We start from the raw sequence: 23,434 nt of genomic DNA, 5'->3' as shown, positions 1-23,434 counted from the left end.
AGGCAAAGGGTTTCAATTTTCTAAAGATAGAATAAAACACAAAGCTTCTAGAAATTGCTAAGAAGCTATAAAGACATGATGCCCATTCATTAATACTTTCTTTGCCAAGAAGAAGTCTGTATAGCAAAGAAGGAAGCATCAAAACTCTGTCAAAATTCGCCAAAGTTGAGAGAAGCTAGTAGTTTCAATGCATGATCAGATTATCCAACTTCAAAATCTACCATGTTTACAGGTTTGGAAATCAAAGTGAACAGCTCTCAAGCATAAAGATTATTAGATTCATGCCAAAATTTGATCATATTATCAAATTACCTTTGCAGAAGTAAAATAAATTCAAGGGTCTGAAGAAAAAAAAAATTCAAATTCTTTAGAGGAAGCAGCTCCAAAATCCAACTAGATTATCAAATTTTCAGAAGAATTTGGATGAGAAATAAAGAAAAATCAAGGGTTTGGATAAAATAAGTTTGATATTCTCCTTAAATTCGCCATTGATAACAGTTTGAAGGAGAAAATTTTACCTTGAACATCTCCAAAAGGAAGAATAAAGCAGGTCCAAGGGTTTGAAAGGGACATTCAAAAGGTTCAAGTTCGCCATCACCAAGGTTTGCTGATAAAATTCTGAGTTCACCATTGATCATCCTTGAATCTACCTTGGGAAAAGAAGTCAAATCTGCACATAGATTTCTCAGAAATCTTTCAAATCTGCCAAAAAATAAAATTCATCCAAGATTGTCCAAGACAACAAATTGAAAGTGGACTTGCCCGAGGAAGAATAAATTCTGCCCTGTCAAAACAAAAGTAATCTAAATTCACATTGTCAAACTGCTGCTATAATGGTCAGCAAGAAAGTTTTAATCATTTCCAAACCCTCCTTGGAAGAGGAAGATTGTTTATATCCGATATACATGTGATAACCTTCCAAGTTTGAAGTGAAGCATCAGCCAAATCTGTCCAAAGATGTGGAAAGTCTGCCCTTTCATATCCAAGGAAGAAAGTCATCCAAAATTTGCTGAGGAATAAGACATGTCCAAAGATTTTGTCCAAAGAAACTAAGCACAAAATTTGAGCAAATAAAAAATTGTCCAAGGATATGTGAACTTCGCCCTACCAAGAGGAAAACCTTCAAGCATGCCAAACAATCCAAAGCATGAAAATTTTCTTTCCAAGAACAAGATGGCCTTACAAATTGGAAGACCATTTGTCCGATCATACTTCCGAAGCCTGTCAAGATGACATGACAAAGAGCAAGACAAATTGTCTGATTATAATTCCGAAATGTGCCAAAGACAAGAGGACATGTGACTGTTAGAACTTTTCCAATCCATGAAAAATGAAGGATGATTGTCCAAGAATATTCCAAGTCTGAGGACAAGCCAATTGACATGAAGCATGCCAAGACATAAAGACTGACACAAATTTGTTCCAAGACACAAACCTTAATATGTCAGACACATTCAAGTTCCTGGTTTAAGACAACCTAAGAGAAAAATAAATTGGCACATTCATGGTCAGGACATAAGACAGGACTGAAAATTGTCCAAGCAAGTTGATCAAACTCGGACATGAATTTGTCCAAGGCATAAATGAAATATGTGAAGATGTCGGATCAGGGACCTCAAATTTGATCCATTAGACAAGAAGACCATCAAGCTGGCACGCTATGAGGAAAGACTAATTTTAACAAATTCACATGAAATCAGACCAATAATCGAGCAGGAAAATAAATTTGACAAGCACATGAAATCAGGGGTCAATCAAACAAACGAGTGGATAAAGGGTTGATACATGAAAAATGGCTAAGTGTGGAATTTTCCACAACCAAAAGAATCAAATTTTGACTAAATGTTGGAGAGGAACAGGAAGAAAGAAGAAGAACAAAGAAGAAAATAAAGAGGAGATGAATCAAATTCTTCTCCAATTCAAGGCACCTGAAAGAGTCTCCGAGCATCAAGAAAGAAAAGTCTTCAGACTCTGCGAAAGTATGGAAAGAAATTCCGGATTTCTTGAAGGATTTCATTTCTGAAGAGTCAAAGACAAGCTCCCACGTACAACATAAATTGGCAGCAAGAAGAGTATTCCAGGCAAATTTCCATACTTAGGCAAATTTTTTGACACAAATTGGGGAATTCAAGTCAACATGTCCAAGTTCATCGAACACACTACCTCTCAGTAGAAGAAGGAGGTGCAATCCTAAAAGATAGCATCTTGTGCCACTTGTCTCTCATCCGATGGATATTTGATCTATTTTGGGAAACCCTAATTAGGGTTAGGTTGTTTTAATCTCGACCGTTGATTAGAAATCAATCCTGGCCATTTAATTGTAATTGGGGAGCCTATAAATTGAACTCACCCCTCATTTGTAAATCATGGGAGCATGTTGCAAAACATGTTGAGATAAGCAATTGTTGCATACAATTGCCAAAGTAATAAGTAATGCATTGTTCGAATTGATGGTGATTACCTCTTTTATTTTGGAGTTGGCATGGTTCTTATCCCTCATCATAGTTTAGATTTTATTTCATGTATGTTAGAAGAATGAAGGATTTGATAGTTTAGATTGGTGAAACTTTTTGCTCATACTTTTGTTGGATGGATGATTTTCATTCGATATGTAAAGTTAGCCTGAGCTTTTGATGTGGATGCTTAACTTCTACTTTGACTAATATTGTTCAATTGTTGGTGTTATTCGTAAGTGTGAAAATCTTGAGCACAACCTTAGAAGATTGCACATGCTTTGCGTAGTTGTCCTAAGTGTGGCGAAACAAAGTGTTGTTATTAATTTCACCCAGTCTTTACCATCTCTTGAATTCTTAGGAATAGATTAGAATTTCTAAACCATATCTCCTTTTCAGTTTTCTTGAAGTCCACAATCCAAAACCCACAAACGATAAACCTCCATTGTGAATTGAACAAGCCAAGCGTAAGTCCCTTTGTGTATTACCAGCATATCACAACGCCCATTGAGCTTATCGACACGTCAAGACCTGACCAAAGAAACCTTGGAATCGCCATATAGTCTTCTTGCAACCTTAGCATAAGTGGTGGTTTTTCAAGAGAGGATAGAGTCTCCTTGGGTATTTTATTCTAATGTTTAGTATATGATAAAACTTACACCAACAAATCCCACGACGGAATCATTTGATAAAGTTCCAATATGGGTAAGACTGCCATACCTCCCTTTGCAATTCTGGTTTGAATCATGTTTTGAGGCTATTGGAGATTCATTGGGAAAATTCTTGGGAGCGGATGAGGTGTCCCTAGGGTTCCAGCACACAACTTTTGCCCGTATCTTAGTTGAAATTGATTTAAAAAAAGGTTTTCCTACTGATTTATCTTTGAAGTCTGGAGAAGGAATTTGGCTGCAAACAGTGGATTATGAGGGCATCCCCTTTAGATGTCGCCATTGCTTCCAGACGGGTCATATTGCTGCTAACTGTGATCAAGAAAATTGAAAAAAGCAGGGCTCGTCGTGGAAAGATGTTTCTGAATCTCATTATGTGGTGGAAAATGGCAGCCACATTGTCTCCCCTCGAGCTTCATAGGAGATGGGGAGGGAGACGAGTGCTTCTCATGCCACATCTTAGTGTGATGATGTGCTTGCACGAGACTCAGGTGTTTTGGATAATGCCAGTGTTAATACTGGTATTAGTGATGACAATTCAGGAATGGACAACAATCTAGGAGGGAGGGTTAATGCATGTCCAGTGGCAAAAGGTGGTGATGGGCTGGAGAAAAACAAAAGTCAAGACTATGTAAGTTGCTCGGAGATTAGGTGTAATGCCCCGATAGGAAACCCCGAAGTGGTATCAGAGCCCATGTTGCAAACATTGGGATCTCTAGTGTCGCGTGTGCCCTCTATTGTGTGAGGTGTATCGACCTTATGTGTATGCTTGTCCTCCTGTTGCATGTGAGTGATTGAGCAGACCTTAGCTGGTGTGTAACGTGTGTGTGTTCTCACCTTGTTTCGCCTTCTTGATGTTGGTGTTTGAGTGTTGTACTCTTTAGACTAATCCATTTGGATTGGTCCGTGCTTGTCTTGAATCTAGAGTAAATGTGATTCAGTTATTTATATAGAAAGCATTATTGGAATTTTCCTTGAATAGATGTTAGCGTACTGAAAAGTACTCCCCGTAAATGTGACTAAACCAGTGCTGGTGTATTTGTGTGTGCTGTGAGAAATCAGTGCTTATTATGTGTGCCCATGGATTGGTGAAGTAATCAACCATGGAGGATATGTTGCTTATGAGTATGGGAAACCATACTGTTTATGTGATGTTGCTTATTTGTTTCCCTGCTGAGTACCAAACCTCGGGTTGTGGGTAACTCAGTATGTTAAGGGGTAGTATTCGAAGCGACTGTTCCTTGAATAGTATGGATTGGCGTACGAGTAATGTCGGCGCGAAGCGACTTTAGCTTCTCTACTTCGAGGAATGATATAGTTGTACTACTAAACTGTATCAAAGGTGTACTCAATACTTTCCCTTTTGATGAATCTATTTATAGGTTTATGTGTGCCAGCTTATTCCTCTTCCTTTATTTGAGCATATAGATGGCAGTTTTTGAGCATATTGTTGGATTCTATTGGAGTATCGGTTGCCTTGTCTTCATGAGAGGCGTGTTATGGTTCTTACATAAGTTGCCAGCCATCCAGTGTTGGTAGACTTGTGGGTAGATCTTAGCCATGCATACCTCTGGCTTACGGTGAGTTTCCTGAGAGGAACATCGCTATGCGGAGTGTGACCAGCGCGTGCCTTATCCGCGGGGTACACTGCCATGCGGGATACGTCCATTGCGTGCTTTGTCCGCTTGGAGTATTGGCATGCTGTGCTGAGACACGATGCGGGATGTAGTAGACATTTCCATGCGGCCTACCGCTAGGTATTGGGTAGAGCCATGCCACGTGACGACGTGATGCGGGGCGATGTCGAGGTGCACACTGCCATGCCATGTGGATGTGTGACTTGGCCACACCACATGATGAGCTACTAGGATAGCTAGACGATTGTTCCTTCCTTCCTCGTTGGTGGCTATCTATTAGTCACGTAGTGATGTAACGTGCAATTGTGATTTTCTTTTAATTATTTATCTATTTCTTTGTGGGCCAGCAATTTATTTTACTTTGACTGTGAAGGTTTAGCCACGATCTTGTGATCTTTTGCACTTTTGATTTGGTGTTGAGATTCCAAATTATTTTCTTGCCTTACTGTTGAAATTGAGGATTTATTATCTTTAATCTTGTGTACTTTGGTGGCTAAACCGGTTTATCCTTGTTGTTTTTGTATGCTGGTCTTGTGTTGCAATGTGAATTCCTCTCCAAGAACGTAGGAGACGGGCTTGGATGAGTGTATACGAGGAAGTAGACGCAAGGAACCTTGAGGATGGAGGTATGTGAGGCTGTGTTGCAGCTAGTATCCACTACCTACCTATGTGTGGTGACTATCTCTTGGAGGCTAACCACCTTGCTCAACAAGGGATATTCACAAAGGTCTTGCATGGAAGGTAGCACCGCTAAGGTGTGCCTAGCACCATCAAGCCCTTGAGTGAGATATTAGATATTTTGATCATATTGTTGTTATGAGATCAGGCATAGAGATGCTGATCATGCATGTTATCCTTGACCGAGCATTAGACATGCTCACATGTGGCCTTTTCTGTTATGCATTCCAGTTATGTGGATGGTTATTATTTGTATCATGGAGTAAATTGTGTTAGCTTGTCACTATGTTATGGGACATAGTCTTTAGAAAGGTTTTCTTATGCCTGGCAAGTGTAATCAATTGAGTTATTTATGATGCTCTTATTTATTTAAAGTTAATTTGGTTGTAGAAATTGATACTTGAAGCTAGTTCTATTCAATAAAATTTTATGAGAAAGATGGATTGGTAAAGGAAATTGATCATGATGGCATGTTTTCTTGTCATTTTTGGGTCGATGATTATGGTAATTGTTGTTTACCTCTTTGTAATGCTTTAATTTGGTGAAATGAAAGGAAGAAATTTCTTGTTTCTTTGCTATGATTGTGGATAATTCCTAGAATATTTTAAGGAATGTATGGTTTTAAATGTATCTTGCCAATGGATAATGGCGTTTGTAAAGGATTTTGCAATAATATTTCATTTGATTATGGAAAGATTTCTATGTGCAATTTGATCTTTGTTGAATGAGTTTCAGGGCTGATGCGTACGACATGTTCTTCATCTAGCCTTACGACTTCCAGGAGTAAGTCGAAACCTAGGGGGGGAGAATGTAGTACCCCTGCCCTAATCAATCTCTAACCTTGGTTTAATCTTGATTAGTTTATCTTAATATGATGTTACAGTCAGATGTTTGATTTAACGCATAGCTATTGATGTGGTTTTCACACTAGTTGTATGCAAGTTACTCGGTGTTCCTATTTCGTGGTATTAATATCGGGCTAACGTTTTCGTTAAATTTTATATATGTATGCATGTATGACTCTTGGTTGCAGGATATTTCAGGTACAACGCCGCATGAGTGCGAGGTTCATCTTCACCTGGAATTGCAGGTTTGAGTGTACCTCTTTTAATCCCTAGAGTCGGATTAGGTGGTCGTAAGACCCTAGTCGACCTTAGTCGTGCTCAAGTGAGCGTCGCCAGTCGTCGTCGGTAATCCCTTCTTGTTTGGGTTTGCGAGTCGTCTGTTTGGTTGACTTTCTCGATTTGCATGCTTGGTGTGTTTGGTTAATTTGATTAATCAGTCCTTAGTAATTATCTTGTTTAAATATGCGTTTGTGCATTGAAGATTAATGGGCTAGATTAATCGGATTTTCGTTATGCGATTTTCGTTGATATTGGATTGCTTATTTTAAATTGGGAGTGAATTCGATTAAATGATTGATTTGGAATATTAAATGCATTTTATATATGCTGATGAAAAGAAGTTTTGTATTTAAATTTCAATAGATTCTATTGCATTCTGTTGGCTTTTAATATTTGAAAGGTTAAATCGTATTAATTGAGGAAATTGATTTTTTTATCGAACAGCAAGTTAATTGTTGCTAATAGTTAAAAAGAATTAAATTTTGCGAATTATTTTTAAATAAGGATTTTAATTCCAAAAATGGAATTTTTGGGGTCAACTCTTCCATATAACCCAAATTTGGGGAAATTTGGAGGGGATGGACAAATTTGGAAAATCTTTGGTTGGAGAGAATTTTGGAAGGAAATTTGGGGGTTTTTGGAGAGGAGGCAGTTTTGCTGGATCTGACAGGTGGGCTCTCCTTCAGCTATACCAGGATTGCGAATGAAGGTAGGATTCTGAATTTGTTTTTGAAAAATCAATTTGCTTGTCCATTATGAGTGTGGCTGGAGATTTTAATGAAAATGTGTATTTTCCTCATTGCTATTGGGTGTTTGAAACCCTTTGTTATTGGAAAGGATGAGAAACCTTCAAGAAAATATGATATCTAAACCAGTTCGTTTAAACCGAAATTATATTGAATTGAAATCCATTAGCAAGCTCTCTTAGTGGGCGTTTTGTTTTTCAAGTTCGAACTGTTTTAAAAAAAAAGGGGAAAAGAAAATATTTATTTTCATATCGCACTGGGCGTTTGTGTTTATTTCCGAACTATGTTTCAAAAAAATAAAGAAAATATTATATTTATGTCGCTGTGCGTTTTTTAGTTTTAGCGAGCTGAGGGTTTGGGGTTTGGAGGGCGGGGAGCGGAGCTCCACCCGCTCCTCCTCCCTTCCCCCGCGCATCCCTTGCTTGCTTTCCCCCCCCCCGTTCCCTGGTTCTCCGCTCTAGTGTGTGCGGCCGTGGCGGTTGCGGCTCACGGTGGTGGCCGCAGGGGCCGCGGTGGCCGCAGGGCGCCGCGGCACCTGCGGGCACCACCGTGGCGCCGCCCACGGGCCTTCCCTGCGCGAAGCCTTACCTACGGCAAGGGTTAGGGCACGGCCCGCCCTCGCCACATAATTTAAATGCGTTTTTTAAAACGTAGTTTATGAATCATTTTTTTTTTCTTATGTATTTTTTTAGTTCTCAAAAAAAATGCATGGGATATGTATTTATCATCTTAATGTAAGTTAATGTTTATGACTAAGTTTTAATTAGTTCCTGATTATGATTAAGGCGGCAGTAATCGTGATTCATGTTAATTTGATATTGATTAGTTTGTAATGGAGTTTATAGATTGATCATTATTCAATTCCATTTCATGATTTATGCATCCCTTTTAATTAAGTTCTGAAACTGTTATTTTGCAATTTAATATTGTCGATTATATTCTGATCAATCTTGGATTAATGAATCTAGATCTTGATCATTGAAATACGATGTAATTACTGCTTGATGATGTTAAATTTTATCATAGAACATATCATTTGAGTAATTGTAAAATAGTGAAATATTTATCGTTGGGCATTAGAAATTTAATGATATGCATTGGGAATGACTATCCCCATTTAGATTCTCTTTCTACATTTTTATTTCCGTAATCCGTATTATGTAACTGGAATTGAAATTATGAATCTGTAGAGATTGATTTTAAACCAGTATGTTAATGACGTTTTGGATTGGAGATTAAATATCTTATTTTAGTCGATTATGGTTGTCTGTATTTTATTAATATGAATTGGTTTAAAACTCGTTATGACTTCATATGTCTGTTCTATGCCTTGAACCTTAAAGAGTTAGAAAACCAAGAATAACTTATCCCTTGATGAGGTAGATAACTGTTATCTGATTGGATCTTGTAGAAAACTTGATCGTCTTGTATGATTAAATCAATTTCAGGAAATATTGTCTTTTCTGATTATTGCTTTGCGAGTTTAATTTTTGTATTCGCCTTTAATTATGAAACGGCATGTTTTGCTTTGTTTAGTAGGACCCTGTCGTATGGCTTGACTTGGGGTACCTGTTTCAGTCCTCGATACCGAGTTGACTATTGTATTGTGGTAGTGTCGTTTTGGTCATATCCTCCTTGTGTGTGAGTCGAATGATGATTGTGGTTGGCCGTTGTTGGTCGGGTCTCTAGTTAGAGTACCGTCAGTAAGTGATTACCCTTGAGTCGTGTTTGACCAGATGATTGTCTCTCCCTTCTTGAACTCCGTTCGTCAGACCATGTGTATTCCTTGGTTTTGAGTTCGTCTGAGTTTAGTCTAGTGTCGTATGGGAAAGTGGCTTTCGATTGGGGGCCGCGCCCAAAGTGGCTGCTGGGTAACCCGTCGAAAGTGAGTCTAATAAGTGATAACCTAAGTAGATTAGAATATAATCTCTAAGTAAGATAATTGTGCCTCACACATGGGACGAGTGCTATCATAGGTTCAACATGCTGTGAGAAGGCCTGAAATGGCAAACCATCTTCCTTGTCTTCACGAGAGGATGTGTGGGTCCACATGAGGCTTGGATGGGCCGGAAGCTCGGATTAGGTTGCCAGGGTGACCCAGTGTATGGGGCTGGGACCTATGAAGACTTGCCATGGTATCCATACCAGGTTGTGTGATGACACTTGTCCCTACGTTCGCTAGTGTGTTGTTGTTTTGTCCTGTTAAGAGTACCTTTGTGGGTCGTCCTTTTGTCTTTGCCCTTGTGAGTATCGGTTTCATGCTAGACCTTGGCTGGTGATGGCCCAGTTTTATGGATGCTCTTCTGGACCTTTGTATTAGTTTGACTATGTTCAGCTGGATCCTGTTCTTTTTAAGGATCGTTTATGTATTTATGGACCGATGCGGTCGCTTGTATATTGCTTATGTATCGCCTTGATGGCTGGATTGTATTGGTGTAACCTCTTGTATTCTTAACTTTATTATTTATCAGAGGGGTCTTGCAGTTGCGCAGACCCGGAGATGTAGCCCTTTAGGGGTGAACTCTGAGATCATTATGGTGTTATGTGATGTATTCTCTTATGTTTCCTTTATTCAGCTTTATCATGTATGATTAGCTTATGTTAGAATGGTTAAGTGGATAATTGGAATTAACTATAAATGCTTATATTCAGTTCTTTCTTGAATGCCATGTTGATCGAATGCGTAAGTGGTTTAGATGAGATTATCGCAGATGCTAGTATGCAATCGTCTTTTGAAATGCAATAAGTTGGAATATGAAAGAATGTAACTTAGAGTAATGAATTATGCTCAGTTGTTGTAAGGAATTTAAATATGCTTGGAAAGATCTCTTATGTTATGATGAAATTTTAGTGTGTTAAGATATTAGATGTATGGGTTGTAATTTTTAAATGAAAAGCTTGAATGAAGATTTTGAATGGATCTTAATGATGAGTCATTGCTTGTGATTTATATTTCCATCTTTTGAAAGAAATTATCCTGTTTAAGAATTGTCTCGTTATTATATAATTAGCTTATTGGATTAATTGTGTGAGTTAAGTGAATTGTGAAATTTAAGTAATCTCGTTGGGAAACTCTTTAGGTGTGAGTTGATGTCTTCCGCTATGTAATCTGAATCTTTGATATCTTGTTGCACCTTATGTGTTGTAACTTAAAAAAAAATAAAAATAAAAATTATTGCACTCTATTCTTGTATTTGGCTTAATCCCTTCGGGGTTTCCTGGCGGGGCATTACATTAGGCAAACTCCTGTCGATGAATATAGACCAAAAACAAAGGAAGCTAGGCATCAGGAGGAAGGATAGATTGTAGCATGTTATGATGAAAGTGAAAAATTTATAATAAGGAGAGTTTGCTGGAGCATAACTGAGAAAATCAACAGCTATCAAAAAGCTGTACTATTTCTCAATCTGTTAAACTTTGTAATGTAAAGGTTGGTGCCTTGTTGTGAAGAAGTTGGTGCTTCAAAGAGAGTTGATGCTCTCAATGAGTTGCAGCTCACTTTTGTAAATTGGGTTGGAGCCCCTTTTTGGATGAAGAGTACTGTGGTTTTTTACCCTTGAGGGTTTTCCACGTGATAAAGACTTGTGTCTCTTTGTTGTGATAGCTCTCCTTTCATATTTCCTTGTTTTTATGGATGTTCAGTTATTGAAAGGTTAAAATACTGATTCACCCCTAGGGTGAACCTTGTCCGAACCCGTCGTAAACCCAAGGCGAACCAGGACCCACGCGAACCTGGTTTGGGTTAGCGCCTTCAGATAGGCGAACCCAATAACTGAGTAAATAACATAAAATGAAATGTTTAATTTAACTTTCAAACATTATTTAATATAATATCCATAAAACTCCAGCCACCATGACACTATCACCTTTTGCAATAACTGACTATCTAGAATTAGCCATGATACCATTGATCATATGTGACTTACAATAAATAGAAGTATGAATTTAGTGACCAAAAAGAGCTCTAGAAGGTACACATAAAAGCTATTGAATGAAGATGTTTCATGTTGAAGTTGGGAGAAGACTAAACTATGACCAGCTATCGAAAATAACAATTACTATAAATAGTAACTGCTAAAAATAGTAAATCAGCTTAGACCCAACTGACCAAATGGTATCAAAACTGATACTTACTAAAAATAGTAGGTCTCAGACCAGTTGCCCAAAATCACCCCAGAAAATGTTAGACAACTGCAAATCATTCTTTGAGAAACTAGAAACTGCGAGGAAATGGCCAACCCTATCAATATTGGAAGGCGTAAAAATGGGGACATTGCAGAGGTGGAGTCTTTGCATTTCCTTTAGAACAGGCGAAGTGTGAGACTCACTTTTCAAACAACTTTAGGTGTCTGATGCAAGAGCATCCTAGTGTAGCTGACCACATTTCACCACATTACATCATTTTGGCTCATGACAGAGAATCAAGTCTAAATAGCTCATACACATTGTATCCAAATCTCAGGAGTTTTGGGGTAAATCGCAAAAGTTATTGTTGTCAAAAGATCACAGCTCAAGACAAGTAACACTCAGTTCATCAGGTGAGGTTTGCAAAACCTTTCCATGCATTGTGGAGTTTAGCCCAGCATATCAACATATCTCAAGGCAATACAAGACCAAAGGGGCCTTCAAAAGGAGCTGCATCAAGTTTCTTTAACCCCCAATGCTTCACCAATGGGTTTTGACTTAACTACATGTTACATTGGACATCGAAATTTGAAACATCTTTTGGTCGATGTAGATCATTTCCAAAGATTGGAGCTGACTTACAAACATACTTAGAATCCATTTGGAGGATAGAGAAGGTAATGGAGAATCAATCTTAGGAGGATAGTACTTAGCAAGTCAGTTTTGTGATAGTAGTAGAGTAGTAAAGTGACAATAGTTGTTATATTTTTTAATGTAAGCTCATCATAAAACAGTAATAAGCTTGTGGCAGCCTATGAACCAGTCCATATTCCTAATCTGCATGTGACAGGCTAATAAGCCAATTATAATCAATTTGAGATACTGATTCAATCATAAATTCCTCTGCCATTCTGAATCTTTTCCACTATGTTAACTCTAAGGTGCTCTCCATCCATGACTTCATCACATAATTCCTAAGCATTACAAGTATAGCCAATCAAAAGCCCAAAGAAATTAATATATGCTTGTTTCTCTTATTTTATATCATTACTATGGGATAAATTAGGGGGTAAAGTCAAAAATCCTTAATGCTTATGTCACAAACACAATTTTTAAAATATGTAAACTGGCCACAAATCACTTTAAAAATGTATAGCAAGCACCTTGAAAGGATTGTTAGAATACAAGGCTTACCTTTTGTGATAAACTCACTATAGTGACTTAGTGGTGCATAATAATAATAGTATTTAGAATCTTGCAAAAGTAGCACATTTATTTATTTATTGCCAGTTACAATCTCAAACTCTATATAAAGAAATGAACCTCTTTTTAAAGATGCTCCAGTATTTAATAATATTATATCATATTATTAGCTCCTTTTTTTAAGGATGATAAAATATTCATAAAAACATAACAAAACGATATAAATTTAGAGAAACATCATACCATCTACATTTATTTATTTATTGTCACTTACATCTCTCTAACTCTATATAAAGAGACGAACCTCTTTTTAATAGATGCTCCAGTATTTAATAATATTATATCATATTATTGGCTATATTCATAAAAACATAACAAAAAGATATAAATTTAGAGAAACATCATACCATCTGATTTGTGTTTATATATGGATATGTTAGAAAACAAGTTGCACTACAAATAGCTTAAACTCCACTGTATTCCATCATCTAGGTCCCAGGAATTTCACCAAATGGCCATTTAATCAAATAGATTAGAACAGACAACTTATATCATCACTAACCCTAACCTCGTTAGAAGCTAAAGGCTGAAATCACACTAGATACAAGCTACTATTAGTTTGTGTGATCATTGATGATTGATGTCATCTTGTCCTTTCCCTGATGTCAAAATTCAATAATGTAAACAGTGATCATTGATGATGATGAATTTTAATGTTCTCTAGACCTTGGTTGGTAGAACACATAAAATGGGTAGAAAAAATAAGTCAATCCTGAGTTATATTTTGTTTTTATGAGTATTTAGATTTTTTTTTTGAATTGAAGATTGATTACAAATATCTATTACAAATATCTTGCTCATACGAGCATCAACATTAGACCAATACAAGCAAACATATTAGAAATCACCTATGGAAGACCAAGAGATACAACTTAGAAATCCACTTTTATTTAGAAACAACTTCCATATTAGAAGCCAATTATGGAACACCAAGAGTCACCACTTAGAATTCCACATTTAGATGCCCCTATGGGGAATTGAACTTGGGTCTCCACAATGAAAACTCAACATTTTAAACCAATTAAGCCCAACCCCTTGGACATGAGTGTTTAGATTTAAAAACCCTCAAAGCCTTATTTGATTGTCTTGGTTTAGAATTTCATGAATTTGGTTATGATTGTAATTATGTGTGCTGTTGCAAGGAATCTCGTTACATAAAAATCGTGTTAAGAGAAAATGAACCAAATAGTTTATGACGTATATAACTAAATGATGGCAAGTAATCAACATATGTGAATTCAATAAAATAAAGAATGAGATTTTCTAACTTAAGTCTGATATAATCTATTACTTTCTTTATCTTGTCCTTATGCATTGTGTACGGCGTAGAAATAACCTACATGCAACCATAAACTACTAGAAAACATTCTCTTTAATATTTGGAATATAAAAATGAAATCTAGGAGCAGCATATATTAAGTTCATTAACCCCTAAGCAAAATGTCAAGTCACAAAATGTTATAAGCCATAAACACATTTCTTTCCAGTAATAGAGTATTTTGCAGATCTGCTTATTACCTATTCTCTCCAGTTGCACAAATACAGGTATAGGAGCAATGTCTACAGCCACCATACATATAGGTGTAATTCAAGAACATACTTTCCAGTTGATACTCTTTCATCTCTACTCTTGTTCTGCGCATCACCTAGTCAAGAAATTATAATGACCACCAAACCCAATCTTAGAAGTGAAATAAATCTTCTTAAACCACATTTCATAGACAAGTTAATAAAATAGTTTAAATGTTTGCCCCTATTGATATATCACATCTCCAATATTTGAAAAAAAAAATTAAAATATGGAGAATAATAGCTTCTTCAGGAAGTATAACTCAAAACAGGCCACTTACAATAATTTATTTCTCAAAAGGACTTATAATCTCTACAATGTGAGTAACTATTGCACCTAGAAATGTATCTCCAATTAAAAGCATTTTTACTATGTTCTAATGAAGAGAAAACCAATATAAGTAAGTTTCATGTAAATTTTGACAGGTAAATAGTTCTAACTAGATGAGTTCCAAGTATCAAGAACAAAATGTAGCACGTATAATTGAGAAAACACTAAAACTAGCATATAGGGGTCCCACACATTACTGAATATGGTATTCCGGACACTAAATGTAAATTACAAGTGTATTACCATGTTTCCGATGAAGAGAAAGCCAAAATGAATAAGTTCTATGTTAATTTAAACAAGAAAAACAATTCTAACTAGATGGGTTCCAAGCAAAGAAATGGGACTCGGACCCGGCTCGGACTCGGCAAGGCCAACCCGAACTCGGACTCGGGACTCGGAGTCAGACTCGGCTTCAGACTCTGCTGGACTCGAGAAAGTGAAAAACTCAAGAAATTTAGAGATTTTTAAAGATTTAAAACTTGTTTCATGCACCCTTTATTGAATACACCTTAAAGACACAATAACATCATCAAACTCGGCTCATTTGATTACATACACAAGTATACATCAATCACATAAGCATAAACGCAAATTGTAGCTGAAGGAAATAACAAACATAGATATATAAATATTGTCAAACGTATACAATATTACAAAACTCATGGAATAAAAAATCCATGTCATCATATGATCATCATCAAATGTTCCATACAAATGCCAAAGGTAAATACAACTACAAGCCTATGGCTCAAAGGACCCTGCACCCTCCGGCTCCTCCTCTGCCATGGCTACAGTCTCAACCTCTATATCTACATGGTCGATCAAATCAGTGTCAGACTCGGAGGTTAAATTTTCCCTACTTCTATCGATGCGGTTTCCCCCCATATTTTTCGACAGGGGTTTGGGGGCAACGCCCCCAAGGTAGGGTCAAGGGGCAGCGCCCCTTCGCAATAAAGGGCGGGGTCGAGGGGCAGCGCCCCATGAGGCCAAAAAGACTTTTAGTATTTAATAAAGGCATCGGGTGTTATTTTTCTATTGGCTGACATGTTGTAACCCTAATTTTTCTCATTCTCAGGCAGAGGTTGTAGTGAACAAAGACGACATCATTCATTTTAAAAAAACTTTTTAAAATGTTTTTTTTTTGTCAATTTATTTAACCCAACCAACGGCCGAGTTTCAAAAACTGGACTTGCCGAATTTGGCAATTTTAGGCCAAACCGCCAACTTGGCGAGTCTGGCGATTTTGCCTCATGGACTCAGCCGAGTTCGAGTCCGAGCTCTGCAGACTCGGGAGGCATGACTCTGACCCAGACTCGCCGAGTTTGGGTGAGTCCGGGCGATTCTCGTTTCTTTGGTTCCAAGTATCCTGGACAAAAAGTAGCACTTAGTAAAACCATTGTATAGAGGATCCTGTACAGTATTAAATATGGAATTAGGGATAGATGTTTATGTTGTCTATGAATGAAGCATACTATCTTGTGTGCAAGAACTGATGTATTTTTTAAAATGAATAACAAATGGTGACATTAAACTGCCTAATGATGCATGCACGTGCTATAAATGTTTTTTTATGATAACCCATGGACATACAAATTATTATAGTATGACTTCGTGATATAGATAGTGGCATTATCCTAGATTTCTAACTAACGAGTGCATGATGCATAGATATATGTGCTATAAATGTGCATTGAATGATAATAGAGGAGCACACAATACTCAAAATATCTTATTATTAACTAATGTAATGAAAAGAGAAAAAATAGAGATGTACAATCAAGGATGTTCTTGAGTAGGTTAATGGTAGGTTTGAACAACCACTGAAAGGAATTATAAGTAGCATCTATCTATCACTAACTTTTTCCAACACCTAATGAGAAACCACAATGCAATTTGGAAGAAAACGAGATTATTGAAAGTTAATAGTTTCCCCATTTGTGAAGAAGGAGAATCTAAGACTAATTATCTTCCAGCATTATGGCCACACACCAAACAAATAGCAAGATGCATCATGGCTTTAGACAAAATGAGGAAAAAGCATAGTCTAATTCATAAAATGCAATGCTATCTAGTGCTGATAATGTCACCAAAGTCCTAAGTAGACATTGGGGATACTAATGCTATTTTAGGTGTTCAATGGTTGTACTCATTAGGGAAGTATTCTTAAAACTTCCAGACAATGGAATTGATATTCAAAGTTCATGGGGAATAAGTGGTTCTAAGAGGTATGTCAAGCGGTGCACCCAAGATCCTAATGGTTAAGAGGATGGAGAGCATCTTCAGACATGGTGATGTTGCTTGGGCAGCCCAGTGTTTGATTTCTTCTAAAACCCCTTCTCATGGTGATGAGTGATATCATGTGGATATTTAATCCATGTTGAATAACCATAATGTGGTGTTTAGTGACATTCCTCCTTGGAGACCTCCAGACTATTGTGACCATTTCACACATCGCCCCATCACAAATGGGGACCCCCTCTTTTGCTTTCAGTTTTAGGGTTTTGTTAGGTTAGAATCTAGATTGATAGAAGCGATCCTTTAGAATGAATAAGTTTGAGTTGATTCGAGTACTCGACATTTTGGAGTGAGCGATAATCATCATCTTTTGCTTGCTTAAATGGAGATGAAAGGTTAATTTGACTAAGGCAAACTTATTTTAGAGAGTCAAAATTTTAAGGAAAGACGGGCTAGAATTCGAATCACCATCAAGAGGATCGGATCAAAAGGATCAAGGTAGTGGAGTTGCCATTTTGAGAAGACTTTCAATGAAGCCCCCAAAAGCACATACTAAGACTTCCAATGAAGCCCCAAAAGCACTAACTAAGCCTTGACCCTTCCAATGAGGGTCCAAATCAGCGAACTAAGCCTTGAGCATTTTATTGCTTGAAACGAGATCATGATCTTGCCAAGTGTGTTGTCAAAGGGATGTTGCAAGCTTAATCGATAGCAAGCAAGGAAGACGATTGATCACTTCCAATGAAGGCCCAAAAACACACCTAAGGATTGATCACTTCCGATGAGGCTTCAAAAGAGCAAACTAAGGATTTTGATTTCCAACGAAGCCTCCAATCAGCGAACTAGCATTCCAATGAAGCCTCCAAAGCACAAACTAAGGAATGAGATATCCGATGAAGCCTCAAATCCCCAAACTAAGGAATTGATCATTTCAAATGCGTAATGTCCCCGTTTCAGATTTACCTCAATTAGTCCTGAGACAATTATTCCAATTCAAAATGAGAATTGTAAAATGTAATTTACATTTCATTTTAAATTTTTAACTTAAAAGTCTACGACTAATTCAGAGAATAGAACTTATCTTAATAGCTTTGATGGATTCTGCTATACTCCAATCTGCATACATTCTTCTTTGTAAATCTTCTATAAATGCTTCAAAGTCTGCTCCAAAATTATTTATAGATCTTGATCTTTTTAATACTCATCCTTTATTTCCAGGTCTGTTTGATCTAATCCATCTTCTCTTCTTCAATGTAGATCTGCAATGGTGTTCCAAACATCCCTCTAAACCATGTGTTGACTCTTACTATTGACCATGATTTACTACAGCTTTTATCTGATTGGTATCCCACAAGTAGTGGAGAAAGGGTGAAAAACACATGTAATTTTTCCCAAACAAAAATCTCAATCTTCAATATGCTGTTGACTCCTCTTAGACCTTCGTTGACCCTTTGGTAATGCTGATTGCTCAAATCACAATCAATAATCTGCAAATTCCTTGTGAAAGCTTAAGTGGGGTTGAAGTAAAAAACACAACCAAAATTTCAAAGTCTTCCAAGTGGGTCCCATTCCATTTAGTGGAGCTTCTGTTAAAAACACAACAATAATTGTGTAATCTCCAAAACCTTTTCTAATTACTGCAATCACTGTTTGAGGGTTCTTTTATTATAGGAATCTGAATAATTATTGTTTGGGGCCCACAAAGCACTTTTGGCAAACTTATTCTAATAGTAATAAATCTGAATTTCTATTGAAGTCCTCTTTCTTTAATTCTGATATCTATGTCAGATCAAAGGCCCCCCCACGTGGTATTCCTTCCTTTATAATCTGCTTCCACATCACAAGATAATTATAAATGCTGCTGAATTAATATATGTTTTCTGAGTTCTCCTTTAGTCCAATAGAATTATCCAATCTGATATATCCCTTAACAAGGGATGAAGAGTCACCCCTTCCCATGGTATCCATCTCCTCATAATCGATGTGTCCCTTCTTAACTAAATCATTTCCATATCAATATAATCCACCGCTAACATATTAATTAGTGCATATTATAATTGCTGTCTAAGTATCTTAGCAAAATTATCTTAACGAATATGTGGTTCCTTAATGAATATATTGTTTATTGTCTTGATCATTATATAATCACTTCCATACCTTATGCTCATGCAAATTTGGCCAGGATATATATATTTGTGCGATACTCCTTGACATGATGTCATTGAATGGTCAATCACTTGGACACCGGTGGCCTCTTCCAACTCTCGGGACTGCCTTGGTAAAGTTAACAGCGAACTACCTTTTTATTAATCAACCCATATGTCCCTTCATTGCTGACTGTAAACGTGATTACTGACTTTGGTAATCTTTTTGCTTAATCAACACTTAGTCTGTCTTTGTCTAGATCACTTCATAATGATCTTATTGCCATGAAGTCAACAATGCAATAGCCGTATAATGATCAATGTGATATCATCATGCTTCCTTAATAATATTATCGCTTTCATTTATTGATCATTGTCTAAGATCAATATAACCATATTTATGATACTCACTGTTTATCATAACCTCGCCATTCTTTGTCATTATTGTTGAATATTCTTTTTGAGATCGCTGCTTAATATCTTTGTAATAACTTATCCATGTAGTGTATCATCTATAAGGATAATACAAGGAGCTTTCTTAATATTAATCATACTGGACGAAGTCTTGGGTGGGAACATCACAAAATGAGCCCTTCTAAACACGACTTAAGCATTTCCACTTCCGATGAGGGCCTCAAAGCATGAGCTAAGCATTTGATCACTTCCTGTCAACCAAAAAAAGCACAAGCTAAGGATTTCAACTTCCTATGACTCCCCAAAAAGTGAGAACTAAGGATAAGTATCTCCGCCACCCAAGAGGAAATGCGATTTAATATTCAAGGCGAAGGGGAGACATTAAACACTTGTGCCACCTTGAGAATGGGCCCCACAATGAAGGAAAAACATTTTTTTCAAATTCAAATTCGATGAAGCAAGTCAGCTTTTAAACTTTAAATTGTAAATCATTAAATGAAATGCAAAGTCAGTCTAATCCAACCAATGAACACGCCCTTTCATCTCTATATAGGCTGGATTGATCATTTCATTTGATCAATCCACAATTTTATGCTTTATGATCAGCGATTTTACTCTTGCTGGGTGATTTTTCTTCAGCTGGTAACAGCAACTTTGATCAAGGCAAGGTAAAGTCATCTGAGGTATAGCGAAATTTGTCACAATCAACGGCGAACTGACTTCCCAAATCAGCGAATTTGCCATTGATAGCAGCGGCAGTGTGTCTATTAAGCATTAGCAAATTGGAGAGAGCAAATTCCTTATTGAATTTCAGAGAATTCAATAGAGAGAACAGCGGTTCTACATCAGAAATTAGACAAACTCCAGCATTTGATACCAAGACCGTCTTGAGATTAAGGACAATTTTGCCAAAAGAGCGATAAATTTGGAGTTACCAGTCCATTTGGAATTAATTTTCAGGTAGAGCATGGTAGGTGCACAGAAGGCTCTCATCAAGGAAGACTCAAAGGCATTGGAGTTCAAGATTATATCATTTTGGCAATGTAGGAGACACCAACCTCGGCAAATCAATTATAAGAAGTTCCAAGGACCTTTGCATACCACCAAGCCTTCCGGATTCTCAACGATGATGATCGAGAGTGGGATAGTGAAAGCCGCAGGTTTCCCTCTAGCTATACAATGCGATGAGTTGATCGTTCAATGTGCCAAGCACTATGATGCAAGCAAAAGGACAGTAGTAGCCCCTGATGGAAGAGAACTTGCCTATCTATCTGAGAGAGCTATCGGTGAAGCTTTCCATATACCTGAATTCAACGACATGATCTACAAAAGCAAAGAAGCAGCACAAGCATTCTATGATGATGATCTTGACAAATGCCTCGGCATAATCAACAAATATTGGTTATTGAAGAGCAATCTTGGCATATCTAAGCTACCCATCAAGATCCACAGGATTAATTTCAAGAAGGAATTCACTGATTTGATCACCTTTCTCAACCTAAGCATGGGAACCCCTCAAGTATCTCAATTCGAAAATTGGATGTTTTACTTCATGGAGATCATATTGACCAGGAAGGAGAGGATCAACTAGGCAAGGATTATAAGCAATAACATTGATATACAGCTCAAGAGACTCGCACGAACCAGAACATTCTACATGAGTTCATACATCATATATTTGCTTGCCAGAGCTCATGAATATGCAAGATTAATTTGTAGAGGTCTAGTTGGTAGGAGAGTTGGAGAATTGAGAGCATGTGAATCATACACACAGTTACATTACCCTAGGAGGGCACATTACAGAAGAGTGAACGATGCCTTCACAATGCATATAACAAGAATTTCGCAAGGTGGCATTCATCAAAGATTATCCCCATTGGCAAAAGAACTAATAGAGAAGTTTGGTGCTTGGATTATCTAGTTTCCCAAGTTCACCTACATAAGGATACAAGGATGCTCTTGTCCGCCCTAAATGTTACCAAGATATCCTACCGACAAGATAGTATTACTTGAGTTGGTGAGGTAGTTGATGGCATACAACAAAGTACAAAAGAATAGACACAAGACTAGAATTCCATTTCCCATTTCAGTTAAATAGTCATTGGAAGTGTGTCCATCCTTACAAGCAGTAGAGAAGGTAGCAGAAAAGTTAAAATCTCTCCTTATTCCATACTTTTCTAGAGACAGCTTTGATCCCTAGGCCAGCATCAAAATATCTAGTGGAAGAAGGCACAAACACAAGTTACAATTGGAAGATCATTTCATGAATGTTCAAGCTGATCTAGACATAAGAAGAACAATGTGCTCAAGGCTACCTACCGACATCATTAGGGCATGCAAGGTCTTTCACATTCTAGATCAAGCACAAGATAATGGAAGATGCCTCCAACCAATAAATGAACAAGAGAAAGACAAGGAGGCGAAGGTCAATTGGATCGATGTGGAGATCACCAACTTGAAAGATTTAATGAAGCCAGTCCTAGCATATACAAAGCGATGGGTAGTGTTGACATGGCTAAAGTCGGATTATCAACTCTCTCCAGTCAACGTAGAATAGAATATTGAGTATCCTATCCTCTCTTGAATAAGGAAAACCCTAGTGTTGTTTTACATGATCAAAGGGGGCAACCTCAAGGTTCCAAATTTCAGGTCTTGACTGCAAGATAGCTCAGCGATTGATGTGTTTTGTTGGTAACACAAGGGGCTTATGTTTACAACAAGTTGGTCTGCATTCAACGATGCTGCAATTCTCAGACTGGGAAATAAATAACAAAAGAGAAGTGTTTAGGGATCCTAAGTATAGTGACAATAACAATTAATACAATGGGTAGACAGATTTCCATAAACTAATCCTTGTTTTGCCAAAGACACCCTCACAACTTGACAAGAACAGTGCAAGCTCCTAGAAAATTAAAGGTTTTCGGACTATAGACATTCTTCCAAGCACCCAATTCTGGTGCAGCCTGAAACAAATACCCACAGTTGAACTAAGCACAGTTCTGGGGTCAGACTAACCATACATGGTGACCTACAATTAGTAGGTCCCCAATGGTATAAATCAGAAATACATCAAATACCCCCACATTTCACCATCAGAATCATTGAACTCTAACTAACCAACTGAAAGGAAACCATGCAAACAGAAGAAAACAAAGGTAACAAACACCATATTCAATGTTCATATATTGATTTCAACTGCCATTACAACAATTTCCTACAGCAGTTCTATTCTATTTCTAATCTGGTAACTCCTAAAATCTAACTAATTCTAACTTCTAGCTATCTAACTACTAAAATCCAACCCTTTACAAAGAGAGGCACCTACCTTTTATAGATTTTACAATTCAAATCAAGGGCCAGGATTGACTGCATCCAAAGGTTGCAATCTGCCTTCTAGAAGCTTGGCAGCTTTAACCCATGCCTAGTTATCTTCAGTTGTCCTCCCAACCACTTTCCTAGCTACTGGCAGCTATTAGGCATCAATTCGGTCAATCAAGTAGCTGAGGAATAACTGACCTGTGTATCCCCTTGCCTTAAATACATTAATGGGGCCCATAGGTAGCCATTTACATTAAAACAATTTAGTTTTTACAAACTGATTTTATGGAATCAATTCTAGCTGTATATTTTTTAGAATGCATACACTTGTAGCATTTTGTGTGTTCTTTTGTCTTCAGTCTTGAGGGTGGACTTCAACTTGTTGTCCGATGATGGCGCGCATCCTCGTGCTTTGCTCTAGCTCTATAGTGTGCTTGCCTAGCAACCTCTAGGAGAATCAACCTGTTTGTGGGGTATCGCGGGAGTCAGTACAGAGAACCTTCAAAGCCAAAAATCCTCAAATAGGTGAACTAGGGAAACTGGATGAACCAAGTCTTGTACTTCCTTATCAGTGCCATGGTTGGTTTAGATATCTATTGGTATAGTCCCTCCTACATCTCCTTGACCAGGCGCATGATGAATGCATCATTCACATGCTCATATTGGCCTACTACATAGGCTATATTGCTCTTCTCCCGCTGACTGATATTATAATAGTGTAGTTGCGGG

At 37.4% G+C, this 23,434-nt stretch overlaps 1 protein-coding gene across 4 annotated transcripts in view; it reads right to left on the bottom strand.

The window, feature by feature from the left end:
* LOC131035922 (uncharacterized) overlaps positions 1-23,434 on the bottom strand; it is a 284,939-nt gene that overhangs the window by 123,721 nt on the left and 137,784 nt on the right. For all 4 annotated transcript variants that reach the window (XM_057967692.2, XM_057967691.2, XM_057967693.2 and 1 more), the window contains exon 8: positions 14,213-14,340. In XM_057967692.2, coding sequence (XP_057823675.2) covers positions 14,213-14,340 — 128 coding nt within the window. The remainder of the gene's footprint in view (positions 1-14,212; positions 14,341-23,434) is intronic.

This window comes from Cryptomeria japonica, chromosome 3, assembly GCF_030272615.1.
Source record: "Cryptomeria japonica chromosome 3, Sugi_1.0, whole genome shotgun sequence".
Taxonomy (NCBI): Eukaryota; Viridiplantae; Streptophyta; class Pinopsida; order Cupressales; family Cupressaceae; genus Cryptomeria; species Cryptomeria japonica.
The sequence above is the reverse complement of the archived record's forward strand: the minus strand, read 5'-3'. Positions and strand labels throughout refer to the sequence as shown.